This window comes from Pelodiscus sinensis, chromosome 3 (assembly GCF_049634645.1).
Source record: "Pelodiscus sinensis isolate JC-2024 chromosome 3, ASM4963464v1, whole genome shotgun sequence".
In the NCBI taxonomy this organism is placed as follows: Eukaryota; Metazoa; Chordata; order Testudines; family Trionychidae; genus Pelodiscus; species Pelodiscus sinensis.
In genome coordinates, this window is record NC_134713.1 from 146873854 (window position 1) to 146892537 (window position 18684).

General features: G+C 40.1%; 1 protein-coding gene across 3 annotated transcripts in view; it reads right to left on the reverse strand.

The window, feature by feature from the left end:
- Positions 1–3317: 3317 nt before the first annotated feature.
- The window catches only part of INTS7 (integrator complex subunit 7), a 52888-nt gene continuing 37521 nt past the window's right edge, over positions 3318–18684 (reverse strand). For all 3 annotated transcript variants that reach the window (XM_006135179.4, XM_075925148.1, XM_006135176.4), the window contains 7 exons: positions 15415–15609; positions 12193–12296; positions 11716–11784; positions 9793–9925; positions 8110–8208; positions 5689–5874; positions 3318–5103 (listed from right to left, as the gene is read on the reverse strand). In XM_006135179.4, coding sequence (XP_006135241.1) covers positions 4819–5103; positions 5689–5874; positions 8110–8208; positions 9793–9925; positions 11716–11784; positions 12193–12296; positions 15415–15609 — 1071 coding nt within the window. In that variant the 3' untranslated portion in view covers positions 3318–4818. The remainder of the gene's footprint in view (positions 5104–5688; positions 5875–8109; positions 8209–9792; positions 9926–11715; positions 11785–12192; positions 12297–15414; positions 15610–18684) is intronic.

An 18684-nucleotide genomic window follows, 5' to 3' on the forward strand; every position in this document is an offset into this window, starting at 1 on the left:
AAGCTCAATCATAGGGTCTAGCTCAGAACAGGGCTATGTATTCTCCCAAAATTAGGTTTAAAAAAAATAATTTAACAAAAAATTTTTGAAGACAGAACTTTAGGTAGAACTACACTCAAATTTTAAAATAGCATTTTTATGAGAGTTTAATTCAAAACAAAAGAAAGGTGGTAAAAGTAGGGTCAGATACACCCTTCTAACTATTATTTGTATTACTATCGCACCTACGAGCCCAGTCACAAACCAGCACCCTACTGCTGTACACAGAACAAAGAATGCCAGCCCCAAAGAGCTTGCAATCTTTTGCACATAATAGCACCTGACACACTCACTCAAAGTGCTTTGCAATGAAATCAGCCTCTCACAAACATTGCAGGAAGGGAAAGTAATATTTTCATTTTACAAATGGCAAAGTCAGAAAGTATCAGAAAGTACAAAAGAGAGCGGAGGATACACAGATCCTGACTCCCAAACCTATGTTTAACCATAACATCCTGCCCCTTTGGAGGATGAAAAGTGGAATTCTCACTTGATGGTGTGCTATGTCCTGACACTAGGAACAGATATAGCTCTGTTTGTCAGATTGAGGTGTCCAACTGCTGCTCTTTGAATGCCCTTTTGCGGTGTCTCACCTTCTCATAAACTAATCCAAATCTTAGGTATACATATGAGTAAACGGACAACTTACATTAATAAGAATATACCAGGCAGGAAACATTACAAACGTCTATTAGTGGGAAACTGAAAATGATCATAGAAACCTTCCCTTTTCTGTATGTCTATGACAGCAAATGCAGGCAGAAAGATTCTTTATACAAGTGTGCAGTAGACGGGACAATGTAGGAACTAGAACACATTGCAGTAACTCTGTGGCCAAAGTCAGCATCTGCTGAGGCTGACATGATGTATTTATAATGCTTAGGAAAAGTTTGTAAGGTGGAGAGTGAGTGAATAAGTCACAACAATCAGATTGCATTAGCTTGTAATTAGAACATCTGTGAGTTTACTCAGATTTATTAACTGTTTGAAACTGCTGGACATTTTTATTACCTCTTCAATAGCTCTGAAAGAATGTTTCATGTTAGTCACTGGAGGTTGGTTGGTTAGTTCCACAATTAAGTCACATATTACTGTGGAGAATATTTGTGCATGGAGATTTAAAATTTGGTGTTTACAACTATTTGCAAATGATACTAACATTTACTTTCTGCAGACACTTGTACCTTATTTCTATTAAACTAATGTTTGCAGAGAATGGCCATAAAAGCGTATGAGCTATGGTCAAAGGTAGCTAATTTAAAAATGTTAGAAAATAGTTATGGACTTTTTTGTCATTAACTCAACCTTAGCAACATGGAATTGACCACAATAATTCTATCATAGGCTAAGGTACTTGTTAGTTGTATTAGTGGTGAGATTTTAAAATTTTGAATGGCAAAGCCCCATCTTTCACACAGGCTTCAACTAGCCTTCGTTCCTTGACACTTCATGTAAGACTGATAAAACAGCCCTGTTGAAAAAGCCAAGAGCTCTCTCACTTTTTATTTTGGGTTTCACACTGATGCTCCAGACCCAATCATTCTTTGAAATCAATGGGAATGTTGCTAAAGGATGACTAATACCCCTTTGTTTGTATTTCAGTGCTTAGGGCTAATCGTTTTTAACTTTGAATTGTGAGTTATAGTTTTAACACACCTAGCTATATAATAGGCTTTGGAAATGGAATCCACCTTGCTGAATGAGCCCAGCATTGGTGCAGGCTCCCTCCCTTCCACCAACTGTCCCCTGAGTCCCAGATCCCAGCTGGAAGGCACCGTGACCTGGTTGCTTAGGCCCTGTACCCAATCCCTACCTGTTGAAAATCCTCCACAATTTTACATGGAATGTTCCCAACAGCACTAGTAAGGGACATGAAGCATAACGTGTAATGGGATTTAACCATGGAAGAATACAAAGGTTACATTTCACATCAATTATTTGCTGAATAGTCCCTCTTTATATGCTGAATGCCCAAAAGATTACTACTAATCTAAAACTGCTGCAATTTTTAGTAATCCATTTGTAGGTCTCCTTTAAGCTATAACCTTAACCACATCAATTTCCACCCTACTATCAAATCTGACTTGTGCTTGTTTTCTTAAGCACATACACAATACTATTCACTCAAATCATATTAGTTCCTTTGGGTAAATACCTCTTTGGTGAAAGTTCCAACTATGAAGTATCAAGTATAACTACTTTCAGGGGTGGCCCGTGAGCCTAGGCAGACTAGGCAGTTGCCTAGGGCGCCGCCGGCTCGGGGCACCCGATGATGACGTCATGGCCATTGACGGCTGTGCAGGCAGGGGCGCCAATTGCACCTTCCACCTGGGGTGCCAGCTGCTGCAGCCCACGTTGGGTCACTCCTAACTACATTATAGACCTACAGAAATATAAAGGACCATTAAATTGACTGATTTGTTTATAATCCTCATGACAATTACAGTCTATCGAAAATTTCTCAATCTTCAAATATATATCTGTGCAGCTGTTGACTAATCAGTCTGAAAAATCCTTCAGCATGTCAGAAAAAAATGCAGGTACATGTAGCACGAATAACCATAACGAGGGCAGTCTAGTGATTATGGTACTGGACTGGGATACAGGATATCAAGAGTACAGTTCTCAACTCTGTCAGACTTCTATGTGATCACAGATGAGTCACTTCTCTCTCTCTAGATATCAGCTGTCTCATCTGTAAATTGCATAGACTACTTCACAGGTATATGCTGTGAGTAAGTTAGTTAATGTTTGTGAGGAGCTTCGATACTACAGTAAGGAGACCATGTACATACCTGATATCACCAGCTTTCCAGGCCATCGGACCTCTGCCTCGTTTCTCCACTTAGATATATTTTTTCAATAACCAAGCTGACATAACACATTATACTAGAAAAATCCACTTCCTTTTCACCTCAGATATGTCTACATTATGGGAACTATACTAGCTATGCTGGCACCATATGCTGGAACCATAGCTATGCTGGCATAACAGCATAGTGTCGACACAGCCTACTCTAATAGAAGGGGTTTTTGCTGTTAGTGGAGGAACACCACCTCAGAGTGTCAGAAACTTAGCCCTACCAGCATTTCTGGGATTGAATAGGCATATACCACATGATCTATTTTCCGATGATGTAAGCATTAGTGGATTTTAGTCTTTCCACGGTCTTCAAGGTTTCATATTCCAAAAGAGGAATTCGTGAGCAGGTGGTACAATCAAACTTCTAGTATTGCTATTTATAGTAAATGAGTCAAGAAATCCCTGTTACAATGACTAAGATGGCTAAAGAATAGATTTATTAAATGCCAAAACTCTAGTGCTACTAAGTGCCCTACTTACAATATTAAACAGATTTACAAATTAATCTGATCTCTTTTCAAATATATACAAGTAAACAAAGTCCTGCAAAAGCAGATAAAGTTGAAACAAAATAGGAGAATAGAAATGGCTATCTGAGGAGGCACAAGCAATCATATTTGTTCTCAACACTGAAGCTTCACTTACACTTTAAAAAGCAGCAGTTTCTCTGTTCTCCAGTTGGCATCCCTTCAAGGTAAGTACATACAGAGGCACAAGAATGAGCAGACACAAGCCTGTGCACATATTAACTACAACAATGTTGGCTGGAATGCTACCACAATATTTTTCAGCTTGACAAACACCAAAATTACTACAATAATCATCCTGTAAGATGTCTGGACATTCTTGAAAACAGCTTCACATTACGAGACACCCACCCTATATAACTGTTTTGTTCTGTATTCAACTATCCAGACTCTTAGCAGGTGACCTGAGAGCCCAAACACTAGAATGCACACTCCTCAGGAAATGGCAGTCAGGGGCACTGCAGAACTGATACGCTTGTAGGGTTCTATCCACAATTCTCAGAGACCGCTCTACTGGCTATTTCCCTAAAACACTGCTGTCATTGGTCTTGGAAAATACACAGCAGGGAGGGCAAACTGTAGACCCAGTATAAAAAATTTGGAACTCCAGACAACCCAAGTGGTCTCTATTTATACCAGGACTGAGGCTGTCTGCATTGGGACCATGGGTGCACTTCCCAGCTAGTGTATGCATATTTTAAGTGATAAGTGCAGCATGAGTATAAAACAGCAGTGTAGCCACAATAGCATAGGCACTGGCAAGATGGCTAAGACATCCTCAGTACATACACCCGTGACATTCAGGCAGTCTGTACTCAGTATGGTTAAACCATGCTACTATGGCAATACTACTGTTCACTCTTAAGCCACCTCATCAAGTCAGAGTGAATGTGTATGAAAAATGGGAAACACAACTCTATAGCTTGTAGTGTGGACACAGCCAAAGTGTGGTCCATAGGACTAGCTTAAGTGCAACAATAGTGGCACTAATATAGAGACGGAAACTGGTGGGACCACAAGAGTATAAATGAGCAGACACAAGCCTGTGCACATATTAACTACAACGATGTTGGCTGGAATGCTACCACAATATTTTTCAGCTTGACAAACACCAAAATTACTACAATAATCATCCTGTAAGATGTCTGGACATTCTTGAAAACAGCTTCACATTACGAGACACCCACCCTATGTAACTGTTTTGTTCTGTATTCAACTATCCAGACTCTTAGCAGGTGACCTGAGAGCCCAAACACTAGAATGCACACTCCTCAGGAAATGGCAGTCAGGGGCACTCATTGTGTCTGCTCATTTATCAAAGACACTGGATCCAAGAAAAGTGAGATGCCTGTAGTCCAGCCCCATGAAAGTTAATGGTACTCTTCATAACTAAAAACGTGAATATGCTGTTCTTTGCTGCTGCTGCAATGGCGGTTGTCCTTGCTGTTGTTGAAGACGAACTTGTTGGGAGTAGGGATCCTCAAGAGATTTAACAAAAATGGTGGTTTTTGGCCCAGTCTTCCAAACAATGCCATTTAAGTCTTTTACAGAAGACTCTACCGTGATATTATGGGTGCCAAGAATTGCAAAGTTCAACAGAAACTGAGTGCTGAAATAATCGTTGTGTGGTTCCACCCTCTGCTCCATCTCATTGATCATGTTGTCAATAGGGATCTGAGAATACATGGAGGATCAGAATGTCATTTTAGATAACTTGTTAAAAGAAATGTTCAGACTGTGACAAGCTACTCCTTATTCTGCGTGGTACAATATGGAAAGACAAATGAGAAAAATATATTAACTCTGTTCTCACTTGTCCTATATCAACTGGGGCCTGATTTTGAGCTAGGCCTCACCCAACCTCCATTGGTGGGTGCAAATGAAGTTCCACAATCTGAAGCCAATTACCACAACAATTAAGATGAGTTTCTGCTCCAGAGAGCCCCATGTGAGTGAAGTGTGAGTTTGCAGCCAGTCAGGACTAAGGTGCTCAGACACCTATGCATGAGGAAGACAAAACATTCCTTACCTGCACTAATCAATGCTAGAAGTTTTCCTTTCAAGAGCAGAAAAATTAGTAGAACACACATACAAACAAGAAACATGCATTTACATTTAGTACAAGAAACAGTGAGAATGAAGCATAAACACGATGAAAGGATGCTTGCTACAAACTGAGGTGACAGAAAGCTATGGTCTCCTCGACAGCTACTGTTCAGCAAAGCCATAGTTCATATTATGGCTCTATACTACCCATACCTTGTAGTCCTGTCCAGATTTGCTCTGCAGCGTTGAAGATACATTTAGACAGACAGACTGAATTTTGCGGAAGAGGCCTGGTTTGGAGCCATGCTGAACCACTCCTTCCACCTTTAAGGCAAGTTGTTGATTGTTTTGTACCGCAATAGGCTCTGCAGGATTCCTTGGAGATGGTGACAGAGCAAGCTGAAACACAGGAAATCAGAAGCAGAGATTATAGACTGAGATTCAAAAGTTATTTCTTCTAAGGAGAAATGTACAATTCATAGATACAAGGAATAGCTCTGGAAGGAGGAAGAAGCAATAGATGAAAATACAGAACTGAAATGGAAGAGGAGAAAGAAGTCTCCTAAAGCACACAAGAATTAATAAAGGGAACTGGGAACAAAAGACATGCTCTTTACATCAGTTACACATCTGTGAAAGGAACTCCTTAATCAGCACTTTCTAAATACCCCAAATTACAGACCAGATTCAAAGACTATTTTGCTTCGCTGTTCCTAAAAGATCTAACTGTCAATATTCCCCACCCCTAGTTGAAAAGCAAATCCACTAAGTTCCAAGGCTCCACTCTATTTCCCTCCTCAATGGTTCCATTTCATGCCTGTTTGTCCTGCTAACTGAGGATAACAGTAATGCTGTTCAGTCTAAGACTGTAAGCAACACTTATAAATGAGTAAGGAAGGCTGCTGCAAAGTGATAGGAGGTGTTCCCTCAGGAATTGAGCATTTCCTAGCGTTACCTGTCAGACTGAGGAAAGTCAGTGACAGATTTTATCTTTTAGGCTCTACAATTATTACGAAGTTTAATTCTGTTTGCTTGTAAGATTTCTTAAGGTTAGGACTTGAATAATCTTATGTACACATACTTCAAGTTATTCAAAATAGACCTAGGCTCAAGTTTTATTTGCACAACCAAGATGGCTGAAATTTTGTGCCTAAAGCAGGCTGATAACTCAGATGTGTAAAGTCCTGCAAATCTGCAGGTATCCACATCTGCAGATGTCAATTAAGATCTGCAGGTATCCACATCTGCAGATGTCAATTAAGATATCCATAGCTCATTTTTGCAGCTACAAATTTCGTATCCATGCAGGGCTATACAGATGTTGGTTTTAATGCACTTAGCAATAACATTGCAAAAGCCTACCTCCTTCAGGCAACAGATGGAACTGGCCAAGAGCTACAAAATATTACAATACTAATTTGATAAGAGCCCACATCTCAAAATACATACCATTTTATAGATATTCAGAACAATTAGGCTATGTCTACACTGCAGGTTTTTTGCTCAAGAACTGTTTTGCGCAAGAGCACATCCACACCGCCATGTGCTTTTGCGCAAGAGTGTCCATAGCAGTATGGGAGCTCTCTCTTGCCCAAGACAGCTTTGATGACCATTTTAGCCAAAGGAGTTTCTTGTGCAAGAAATCCGTTGCCCGTCCACACTGCCTTTTTGCACAAAAGCTCTTGTGCAAGAGGGCTTATTCCTTGTGGGGAGAGTTCTGACACTTTACTGTAAATTTACTTGCACAAGAATGTGCGTGCAGTGTAGATGCTCAAGTTTTTGCGCAAGAATGGCTGTCTTTTTGCAAGAAGCCTGCAGTGTAGATGTAGCCAGTGTGAAGTGGGAAATTACAGCATAAACTCTCCCCACAATCGTACACAGAGCAAAGAATGTTACAAGAGGCAGGCAATGTTTCATTTCAATGCATTTACATATGGATGCTGGGTAACATTTTAAAAAAAATGCATAAGGAAAGTATTTTCAGAAGTGATTAAGCTGCAAATGCCACATTTTAAAAAGGTATTTAGGCAAAGAAATACCTTTAAAAATCTGTCCCTTCCATACTAAATTTCACTGAGACTTAGAAATCTAATAAATCACTTCTGAAAAAAAGCAGTAAGTTCAAATCTAAAAAAGCATTCTTCTGAAAATTCTCTAGTCTTATTAACTTGCAAATATTAGCTACTGTGCATAACCAAATCAAAGGAATGTGTTATAAAATAATTTATTAAAAACACTAACTGATCCTATTTGATAGCTAAGTATTAAACTATAACTCAGCCAGTTATTCCTCCTCCCCCAATACCACACATTTAATTCTTTTAAACTTAAGCTGGTTAAGACATAATGGAAAACAACAAGAGAATCAAGTAAGTTCCAGTGTTATTTATGTGACCTAAAGAGCCTGGAAGAATTAAAAACACCCCTGCTTTTAGAAAACCCTCAAATCCCCCAAATTCGTTTCTGGGTTGAGACACTGCATTTTTGATGGAAGCGACAATAGACAGACAACTTCTTTACTCTAGCATGCGGAATTATACATAAAATGTATTTATTTTTAGGATGATTGTTGTATTTCCACATAAGATTCTTATGCATGAATTGTAATCTAAATCCAATCTGTGCACTGCTTACCTTAATACTTGTAGATTGCAATTTTTGAAAAAAATACCTTTGAAATGAAAGGGGAACTTTCAGCAAGGCAATGACTGCATTGCAAAGGCAAGCTGTGTGCTGTGAACAAAGACAAAGAGAATGAGATGAAATCCATCTAACAGCAATATGAAAAAGCAGGTACTTCAAGCATTAACACCGCAGTCATTTCCACTGATGGTATGTCTACGCAGCAACATAGTCCGTATTTACACAGCAGGCATTTATTTTGAAATAATGTCCAAATACTATCAAGCTGGAGGACTGCTTATTCCCACTCCTGTAACCCTCACTGTACAAGGAGTAAGGGAAGTCAGAGGAAGAGTGCTCTATTTCAAAGTAAGTGCTGTGCAGACTCTCCCAATTTCAAAATAAGCTACTATGCAATTGATGTAGCTCAATTTGCGTAGCTTATTTTGAGTTAAGCCTTGCTGTGTAGACATACCCTAAGAAACCAATAAAGATACTACCAAGGTTGCAAGAGAGTACAAATTTATTAGCAGAGATGGAAAGAGGCTGCTGTATCATCAGGGCTCTCTTCTGGAAAAGCAGAACACAGAATGTCCTGGCCTGACAGCACAAAACAGTCAAAAAGAACCTACAAGGAATACATGTAAATGTTATTTAAGATGTAATGTAAGAGTGCTGAGGTCAGTGGAACTGTGCCCATTTATAAGGCTGATTTTAGTACACTGATATTTATATCTACTTTTATAAAAATAACAGATTCCCCTGTCTCACACATGTAAGTCAGGAGTAGTGCCACTGGAGTCAATGAATACACTAATCTAAAACAGGTATGATGGAGAATGAAGCAAAGAGTTCAGTTTAGTTTTATAAATTCAACACAAGAGATTGTAATAATCTTCCAAAGTTTACACTGGCTATTTTTATTGCTCACTTTAGAATAAATTAGCAATATCAGAGTTTAAATAAGTAGATGCAAAATACTGTACATGAAATATAGTTTTCAGTAATTTGCATTTCTGCTTTATCATGGACAGTAATGTTCTCAGAAACAATAGTACTAGTACCGTACAGCAGTGAAGGAAATAAACTGTATGTTATCAGTTCTGTATTTGTGTATAGTACAATTTGCATTGTGGTTATGATGACCTGCACTGGTAAGAGAAACACTACACTTGCCATGTGCTGTGCTGAAATATCACTGGGGTGATAAACAAAACAAAGCTGAAAGGCTGTGACACATGGACTCTGTAGCATTTCACATATGCCTTGACAAGATTGCTGCATGACAAATGATACGAATAATTAAAGCCAGGATAGGCTATGTTAATGTTGACATTCTTTAACTTTTATTGTAGTGCCTCCCCCAAGACAGTAGCATATCAATTTGTATTTTTCAACTCTTATGCGTTCTAATCAGACCATTAATGTTACAAATGCTGTAACTAGTGCCGTGGAAGATGAAAAACACTATTGGTATGTGAGCTACCACCAACTTTGCTTCATTCTTCAAGCTAATTTTATTTAATTTCATTGCTCCAAGCGCAACATTATCATTGATACCCCTTATTCATTAGAGAACACATATGCTAGTTGCAGACAATGCTAATGAAGAGCTGAGTGTATATCCCTCAACATCAAGGAAACAAGTTGCAGGAAGTTTTAGAAACCTCTCTTTGTACTGTATCTGATACTTGCCAAGTAGGACACAGGAGCATATTTCCTGTTCAATGATTCTACTTCCTCTAACACATGATTAAATACAGACATCATTCTTCTTTCATATTCACTGTCAACATGCACTGCTCCACTTGAGCTGCATTCCTGAAAACTAGAAGAAAAAGCTATTTTAATTGGGCCTGATATACTCCATCTATTCTAGGCAAGTCCCCAAACAAGTCCCAACAAGATTGCTGTCTATTCCACCTTTAAGTATTCTCAATAAGGAAGATTTCACAACCCCTTTTAAACAGCATGTTCTGTTCTTTGACTATTCTGATACTGCAATTATAATAAATCCCTTCTATTTAAAGCTAAGTTTTTCTTAGTTTGGCCATTACTTTGTATTGCCCTTATACCATCATTTTACACAGACAGATGTTTCTTCTACTCCTTCCTGCAGTCAATATCTCTAATTCCACTACCTTTTCTTCATAAGTTCTACTCTTTAAACTGTGCATTATTTTTTACTACTGTTCCCTAATACTCTCTATTTTGTCCAAGTCTTCCAGCGACTAGAGTCAAAGGAAGTTCTCCAATTGAGGCCCTACTGCTGCAGACTAATATAGGATAATCTTGCTTTGTCTCCCTAACCCAAACAACAGTCCTGTTAAAAGCCCAACCCTGCACTCCAGTGCACATACAGAAGCTGTGTAGATGCAGAATTAGGACCCTAATTTCCTTTCTGCAACACTGAGAATCATTAAATCTCATTCATTAGAAACTTGTGACAAGATGGTTGTGCCTACAGGTCAGTCCAATCTGTCATGTGGCTTGGCCTGTCAAGGACTGATTGCTCCAGAGTGTGTATGTAAAAAGGACCTAACAGAGAGGAAGTGGCCTTGGCAATAAATGGTGCTTGGGAGAAAAATCCCATCATTGTTTCTTTAAGGGCCAGGAGCCTTGCAGAGAGGGCTGGGTAAGTCTCCCCTCTTGTCCAAGCCAAGTGAGGATAAACTGAGAGACAGGGACCAGTATAAATGCTTTCTCCCTCATAGCAGAGCAGGCAACAGTAAGAGAAGGCTGCCCTCTAGATTCTCCTAGCCTGAGAAGTAACTAAGGAAAAAGGAGCTGAGGGAGAAATCTGACTAAGGCCCTACAGCTGGCTAAGCTTTCCTCCTTGTGGCAAGGAGATAATTGAGGACTTTTATTTAAGGTGAAAGAGGTAATAACTGCTGGAATTACTCAGCTCCAGAAGGAGAGCTAAGGGGCTCCTGCCCAATGTTCCCTCTAGTCTTTCCAACCTATGCACAGAATTTCCATGTGCACTGAGGCACATGTGAATGTCACCAATAGAGAGTTTCAAAGGGTCTGATTTAGCTCTCATTAACTTAGACCCAAATGAAGGTATTTTATAGTGCTAACCAGTCTTATAGGATGAAAAAGTTATCCATTTTGTCATTCCTCTGAAGTCAATGGAGTTACACCGGAGAAACATGTAGCTTATGAAGAATCTTAAGGTCTCCAGAACAATGAGAGAGAATGCATGCACGGAGTGAGAGGGAGAAGAAGCAGATGAGAAAAACCCAGAAGTTGTCACTGGTATGAATGAAACAAACACAGCAGAACAAACAACAGAGGAACTATGGTTTTGACTCAAAAATATCTATACCTAAAAACAGCTCAATTCTTAAGAGTATCTTTTACCTAAAAATGAAATTAATTTTGCAAGACTAAACACAATTAAAGGACAATTTGAATGCAAGCTACCAGCATATCTTCAAAAAGAAGCTTAACAAGATCAAAGATTTTCAGCAGATTTGTGTATGTAAACATGCCAAGTGTAGCATTAACATTTACAGGACTACTACATTTTTTCCTTGTTAGCTTTCTAGTCTAAAAGACCCTGTGGAGTTGGAGAGATGGGAGTGGAGAGTGTAGAAGGGTTACTATTAGACTTACCTGGCAGATTCTGGATCCAAAATCAGGGCTTCAATTGCATGTGAAATCAGTAGGCAGCTCTGCTGTTGTCTGACATTATTAGTAAAGATTTATAGACATGATATTGCAACACAAAGGAAATACAACTAAAAATGCTAGTAAGAAGTAACAACTAAAGAAATATCAGGAGGTAACTGCCATAAATATCTGCACCAGCTACATGGCAAGACCCAAAGTTTTTCAAGAGCGTACCCATAAAAGCTTGTGTAATAAATGAAGCAATTACAAATTACAAAAGAACATTAAGGGAGGGAAGGGGTGACATTTTTTAAATAGGTTTCAAAATACCAATATTGAGATTTTTAAAACAGTGATTAGTGATTTCAGAATTAGACTTCATATACTAGGATTGTTGAGCATTACATCACCCTTACAAGCAACCTCAAAAACAAAACAAAAAAAAAATAAGCAAATTCTGAGTTTCAGAATGAAGGATACAATTCTACATTCCTTAAAGTTGCTGAGTCTGCATCGAAAGATGACTGATACAGATCCCCATATCGTGTGGCCAGGTTACGGAATTCTTCCATAGAGAGTTTCATCTAGACCAAAGAAACAATGCTGAAATAAAAATACCATAGCTATGTTCTACAATATTGAACTGAGCAAGGCTTCATATTCTAGTAATGTATTACTATCCTACTTTGCTGAAACCTCTTTTTTTTTTTTTTTTTTTTTTTTTTAACAGGAGTAAGCTAGATCAGTCTGGGCAACCTGTAGCCCAGCAAGAGTATTTGATTGTGGGCTGCAAGATATTTTGCTTATGTTGACCTTTCGAAGGCACTGCCCCTGCAGCTCCCAGTGGTTGCAGTTCTCTGCTCCCAGCCAACAGGAACAGTAGGAAGCAGCAACGAACACGTCCCTGTCCTACAGTTTCTTCATCTATAGGTACCACCCCCACAATTTCCATTGAGGTGGAACAGAGAACAGTGACCACTGGAAGCTGCACTGGGAAATGGGAGGGGAGTGTTAGCCAACGGTTAGGGCAGTGAGTGAGAGTGAGAAGCAAAATGCAGGACAATGTAGCACTTTAAAGACTAACAAGATGGTTTATTAGATGATGAGCTTTCGTGGGCCAGACCCACTTCCTCAGATCAAATAGTGGAAGAAAGTAGTCACAACCATAGATACCAAAGGATACAATTAAAAAAAATGAACAAATATGAAAAGGACAAATCACATTGCAGAACAGAAGGGGGATGCGGGGGGGTGGGAAGGGGGAGGAAGGAAGGTAAGTGTCTGTGAATTGCTGATATTAAAGGTAGGGAGAGTGGGATGTTTGTGAGTTAATGGTATTACAGGTGATAATTGGGGAAACTGTCTTGGTAATGGGTGAGAAAGTTCAAAGACTTGTTAAGTCCTTGTTGGCAAGTGTCGAATTTTAACATGAATGACAGTAGTGAGAGTGAGAGTGACCGAGAAAAGGGTTTAACGTTTGTGACTTTACTGCTAGGACCGGGGTTTTGTTGCAGAGGGCAGCCAACAGGCTGACAGACGCCCCTGTTTATAGGAAGAGCTTATCACACCTTAGATTTTAGCTGCTAGGATATAGGATTTCTTTGCAGCGGGCAGTTTAGGGAAGACTGAGAGATGCCCCAACAGATTTTTTACCTGGGAGTGACACGATTTAAACGCCCAAGCTTTTTTTAATACCTGTTTATGATCAGCTGAAGTTTTTTTACATTGTGCTTGGTTTTGTTATAGCGACTGAAGGAGTTAGGTTAAAAACTTAAACAGTTACAGGTTTATTAAAAAAAAAAAGACATAAAAGCATATGGTTATAATGGCTATTGCTTTTTTTTTTTTTAACTGCTAGCAAATATCGATTTTAAAAATGGTTACAAAGAAAATAAAGATAGAAAATAGAACTAATGGTAATAAGTGACAGCTTAATTTTTAAAGAGCTTTAAGTTTGTGTGTACACTTAAGACAAAGGACCACATTTAGATACAATTTTTACCCCTTTTTGTGCCTTTTGACTTCAGCGGGTCAAGCCAGGGCCGGTCCCTTAATTTTTAGGAAAGACGAATACGAGGTGGGCGTTCCCGTGGAACCTCGGGAGGTCAAACACCTAACCCGACCAGCAGATAAGTGTCAATCTACCATCTAAGAGTAAATGTGCTGTTGGACCCATCTTTATACCCCTGGGGGCCCGTATGCTTTTTTTTATTTTAAGATGCCAAATTGTACTGGTCCGTTTTGTGGTGCCAGTTTTTACAAGGGAGTTTTAAATAATTTACACTTGTAAAAGAGGAAGATAGCTAAATTAGGAGTGCCGAATACTTTTTGCTGGGCAAAAAAATGTTTTCCCTGCAAATGGCTGTGTGTTTGCATCAATATGGGTTTAAGTTAAGGGCACGCCTTTGCAGCCTCTTGGTTAGCAATTGGCATATCTCTGTTTACAGCCATTTAAAGTTACAGCAGCCTGCAAATCCTAAGCCTCCTGCTCAAGGCTTTTACAGCTTTGTGTGCCCTGCATGCTCCAGGCAAGCAAAAATGGATGTTAGAAGGGGGGTTCTTGTCTAGCTACAGGGAGTAAAGGAGGGAGGGCACTGTTTGGTGCCTGCAAACGATCAATGTCAGCAAAAATGTTTCACAGCCCATATCTAAATACCTCAATGAGCTGCAGGTTGCCCACCAGTGTATTGGATATTACAGAATAAATCGTGCTCATTGACTAAGCTGTTATTTCTAACCCTATGAACAAAATGCTAAGACACCATTTAATAACCGTTGTGTCTCATATACTTTTGATGAAGCAGTACCGCACATCTGCGATGAGTCTAGCAGCTACTCATCTGTTATTTTGTACGTCAGAGTTATTGTCTACCCTAAAGCTCCTCTATTTAGGCTGCAGGCACCTCAGGACAGTATAATACCTCCAAAATATTCCCTATCCTTATAAAATAGGAGTGCACTAACTGGGTAATTGCATATGTAACCACTGCATGATTATATATAACTAGATTTACCTGGTGTTGCTCAGGTTCTTAACTCAATTTTTGTTTTTCTTCATTTAAATCATTGCTCTGAACGTGGCTGAGGATGAGGGGTTCAGTATGCAGGCTGCTTCAGAGAGTGAGGACTATCCCAGCCCTCTCTCACATGAGCAGCTTGGGGACAGGTGAGAAACACCTCTCCTTGGACCCTGCACTTCCAGCAGATACAGGTGGAGAAGGGGTACATATCTCCCAGCTGGGGCAAGTCCAAGTTTGACTGCCCTTTATTCTACCCAGCCAGAGTAAGGAATGCAGCAAACTGAGATTCTGTCTCTTTTCTGTATGGTTTTATAAGAAGCAATTCCATTACAGGAACATCCCATTTTCCTACCACAGCCAAACCCTTACCTTGCTTTATATTATGGTAAGAGAAAGCTGTATACTGAATGTGGTGGACCTAGTTCTTACCATTTTGGAGGGGTTGAACAAACAGCCAGACAACTCTCTCAAATATATAGTAGATGACACACCTAAATGAGGGCTTGCAACGGGCACATGAACATTTGTGGGCACCACACTTGTAAAACAAAGCCCCGTATGAAATGACAAGCTCAGGAATACTTTCCATTTTCATTCCTTGAATCACAGAGCTAAATTTCCTCATCTCATCAGATGAGCCAAGTTCAAATAAAATCACACAAGAGAAACCATGAACACATGCCTGGTTAGAGATGCGCCCACACCTCTGGAGGTCATTTCCTGATGTCATTGCAATTGTTGTGGCAATGGCAGGTGGAGGACTAGTTTTTAGGCTGTTACAGGTACAGATGAGTTGAGAGAATGCTTGCAAAACATCAATCCTGAGCTTCACAAACCCACATTGAAAGCTCAGAGGGTTAAGTGGTGTGCTGGCAGCCTGAAAAACAAATAAAACCAGGAGGTGGATAGTCTGGGTCTAAAACACATGCAACACCCACATTTTTTAAAACTCAGGACAATATCACACAAATTAACTGATTTGTGGTTAAAAAGGCACAATAGCAAACAAGACCTAATAAAAGTTTTAATATTGTATAAAAGTTCGTAGGAATGCAAGTTCAGACTCCACAAGTCTGACAGAAAGGACCATTTTAACCTCTGAAAGAAGTGACCATTTAAGTTGCTAAAATACAACCTTATCAGTTTCCCTGTGCCCCACAAAGCTGACCTGAGTAACTGGAGTCTTTTCAGTGGATGGGACAGCCCTTTAAGGTTCAACAGCAACTACATCTAGTTATCTACCTTTAGGATGATGAGTTTGGGAATAAGCTAATGGTTAGGTCAGATGACCAGGCATCACATGCTAGCCCAGAGGTAGTGTTTCTTAAAGGGATAGAGCTGCAGAAGACCCAGCATTACAGGGGACTAAGGTAAGAACTCTCCACATCAACAAGAAGGTCTAGCAGCTGCAACTACCTGCAATGATAGGAGGAAGCAAAAATCCTCAAGGGGCAATAAGGTAGGTCTTGAGGAAGAACATTTAAAAAAGCAGGTGGCCTGGAACAAAGTGCAGATGCTGCTGAAAGGACTTGGTAAGTGTACTTATTTGGGATCTAAGCTGGAACTTCCACTGTTATGGGAAGATGCAAGGAACTGCCATGTGCTGTGAGAACCCTAATTGAGGGTCTTCCCATTTTCAGTGTTACATGGCTGGACATCTATTTTGTTGATCAAATGTTACCTTAATAAACAAAATCCCTTATGGGATGTCTGTCTTGCACAAACATTTGGCACAGTTTAGAGAATGGGGATAACAACAACAGAAGGTTCTGATGCTGGATGAAGCAAGACCCTGTTTCACTGCCCTAAATGCAGATCTAAGTTTCTGTACTTCCTCTTCTTGAAGTTATGCTCATCTTATTACCCCCTACTATTCTAAAAAGGAGGAAAGCCTCTTCTTTTATCCACAGAATCAATTCAGCAAAACTTGCACACACTTAGTCATTAGTGTTTCTCACCGAACATCACTAGTAGAAATTGTTTCTGGCAGGGAGTGAGTGGGAAAGTTACTGTCACCTACCAAATTTGTGCAAGATGGACCACTCCAACAGTTGCCAGATTATAGTGGTTTTTCAATAATAACTAGGATACATTTGAACCAGTGACCAGAGACACCACATTCTAGCAAATTAGCTATGACCTATCCAACCCTGCTCAAAGCCCTTTCTTTCCTTCTCCAAATCTGTAAACAGACAGTTCTGGAAGGGAAGTTGTTCAGAGGGTTTTTTTGCTTCAGAAAATTTGATTCTGTTGAAGGAAGTTCATACACTGTATAGGTATTAGTCTCAAAACTATACTACAGTGACCCTGACAAAGCAGCATTTATGATGCAAACTCCAACCATGTAATAATAATAATATAATTTATTCATGAGACCATAGTATTTTCTCTCCCTCCATTTGTAATACTTTTATTGGGCAGAAAGCATATAATTTCATGTATAATAGATGCTCTTTGCTGAAGACCAGGCCCTGTCCCAAAAAGTCTAATTTCCTATATGAGCAAATAAGACAGTCTTGTCACAGATGAATAGTGATAGAAATGTAGCCGTGTTAGTCTGGTGTAGCTGAAACAAAATACAGGACTATGTAGCACTTTAAAGACTAACAACATGGTTTATTAGATGATGAGCTTTCGTGGGCCAGACCCACTTCCTCAGATCAAATAGTGGAAGAATGACTATTTTCTTCCACTATTTGATCTGAGGAAGTGGGTCTGGCCCACAAAAGCTCATCATCTAATAAACCATCTTGTTAGTCTTTAAAGTGCTACATAGTCCTGTATTTTGTCACAGATGAAGATTGGAACTGGAAAACTGAAGAATAAAGTTGCTTATGATAAACTGTTAGGTTATGTAGAAGAGAAAGTTTCAAACTCAGATGTTGGAAAAAAAAAAAAAAAAGAAGAGTTGTGTACATGGTCAGAAGGAATCATGTAGCTGCAGCAAGAAGTTACTCGCCCTGTGTAGTAACAATGGTTCTTCGAGATGTGACCCGTGGGTGCTCCACGCTAGGTGTTGGGTCCATCCCAGCACCACTGGTCGGAAGATTTCAGAGCCATATCTGGCCGGACCGCGCATGATCTCTGTGCTACGGGGCATTTGCGCCCTTTCTAACGTGAGCGGTTCGGTCCCCGCCAGTTCCTCTCACCGCTTGGTCTCTGAAACGAGAAATGAGAGAAAAACCTGGAGCAGGGAGGAGGGCAGGACACGGAGCACCCACGGGGCACATCTTGAAGAACCATTGTTACTACACAGGGTGAACAACAACTTCTTCTTCTTCTTCTTCAAGTGGCCCTGTGGGTGCTCCACTCCAGGTGACTGTATAGCAGTAGCCGGAACAAGAAGTGTTCCAGGTCAATTAGTTTTCGCAGTAAATTGGACTGCGGAAACCACCACATGATCCGCTGCCCATCTTTGCACTACAGCGTAGTCTCTCATGAATGAAGTGCTGGAAGCCCACGTGGCTGCCCTACAAATATCTACTAGTGGAACCCCCTGGCGAAGGCCGTAGATATTGCCACTGCCTTGGTCGAGTGTGCTTGTGGTTGAGAAGACAGAGGTCTGTCCCGAATAGAGTGGCATGTGGTTATGCATAGGGTGATAAGCCTGGCGATGCGTTGAGTAGAGAGCGCAGCGCCCTTGGATCGTTGAGCTGTTGATACCAAATGTCTATCTGTTCGCCTCCACTGACAGGTTCTGTCTATGTAAAAGTAAAGAGCGCGCCTTACATCAAGCATATGTAGCAGGGCTTCCTGCAGCTTAGGGTAAAATAAGGGAAGGACAATCAGCTCGTTGATGTGAAACAACGAGACCACCTTGGGAATGAATGCTGGATGTAATCGTAGCATCACCGATTCTTTCAAGAAAGGAGTGAAAGGGGTATTTGCCATTATCGCTCCCAGCTTGCTGACTCTATGTGCTGATGTAATTGCAAGTAAGAAGACGGACTTC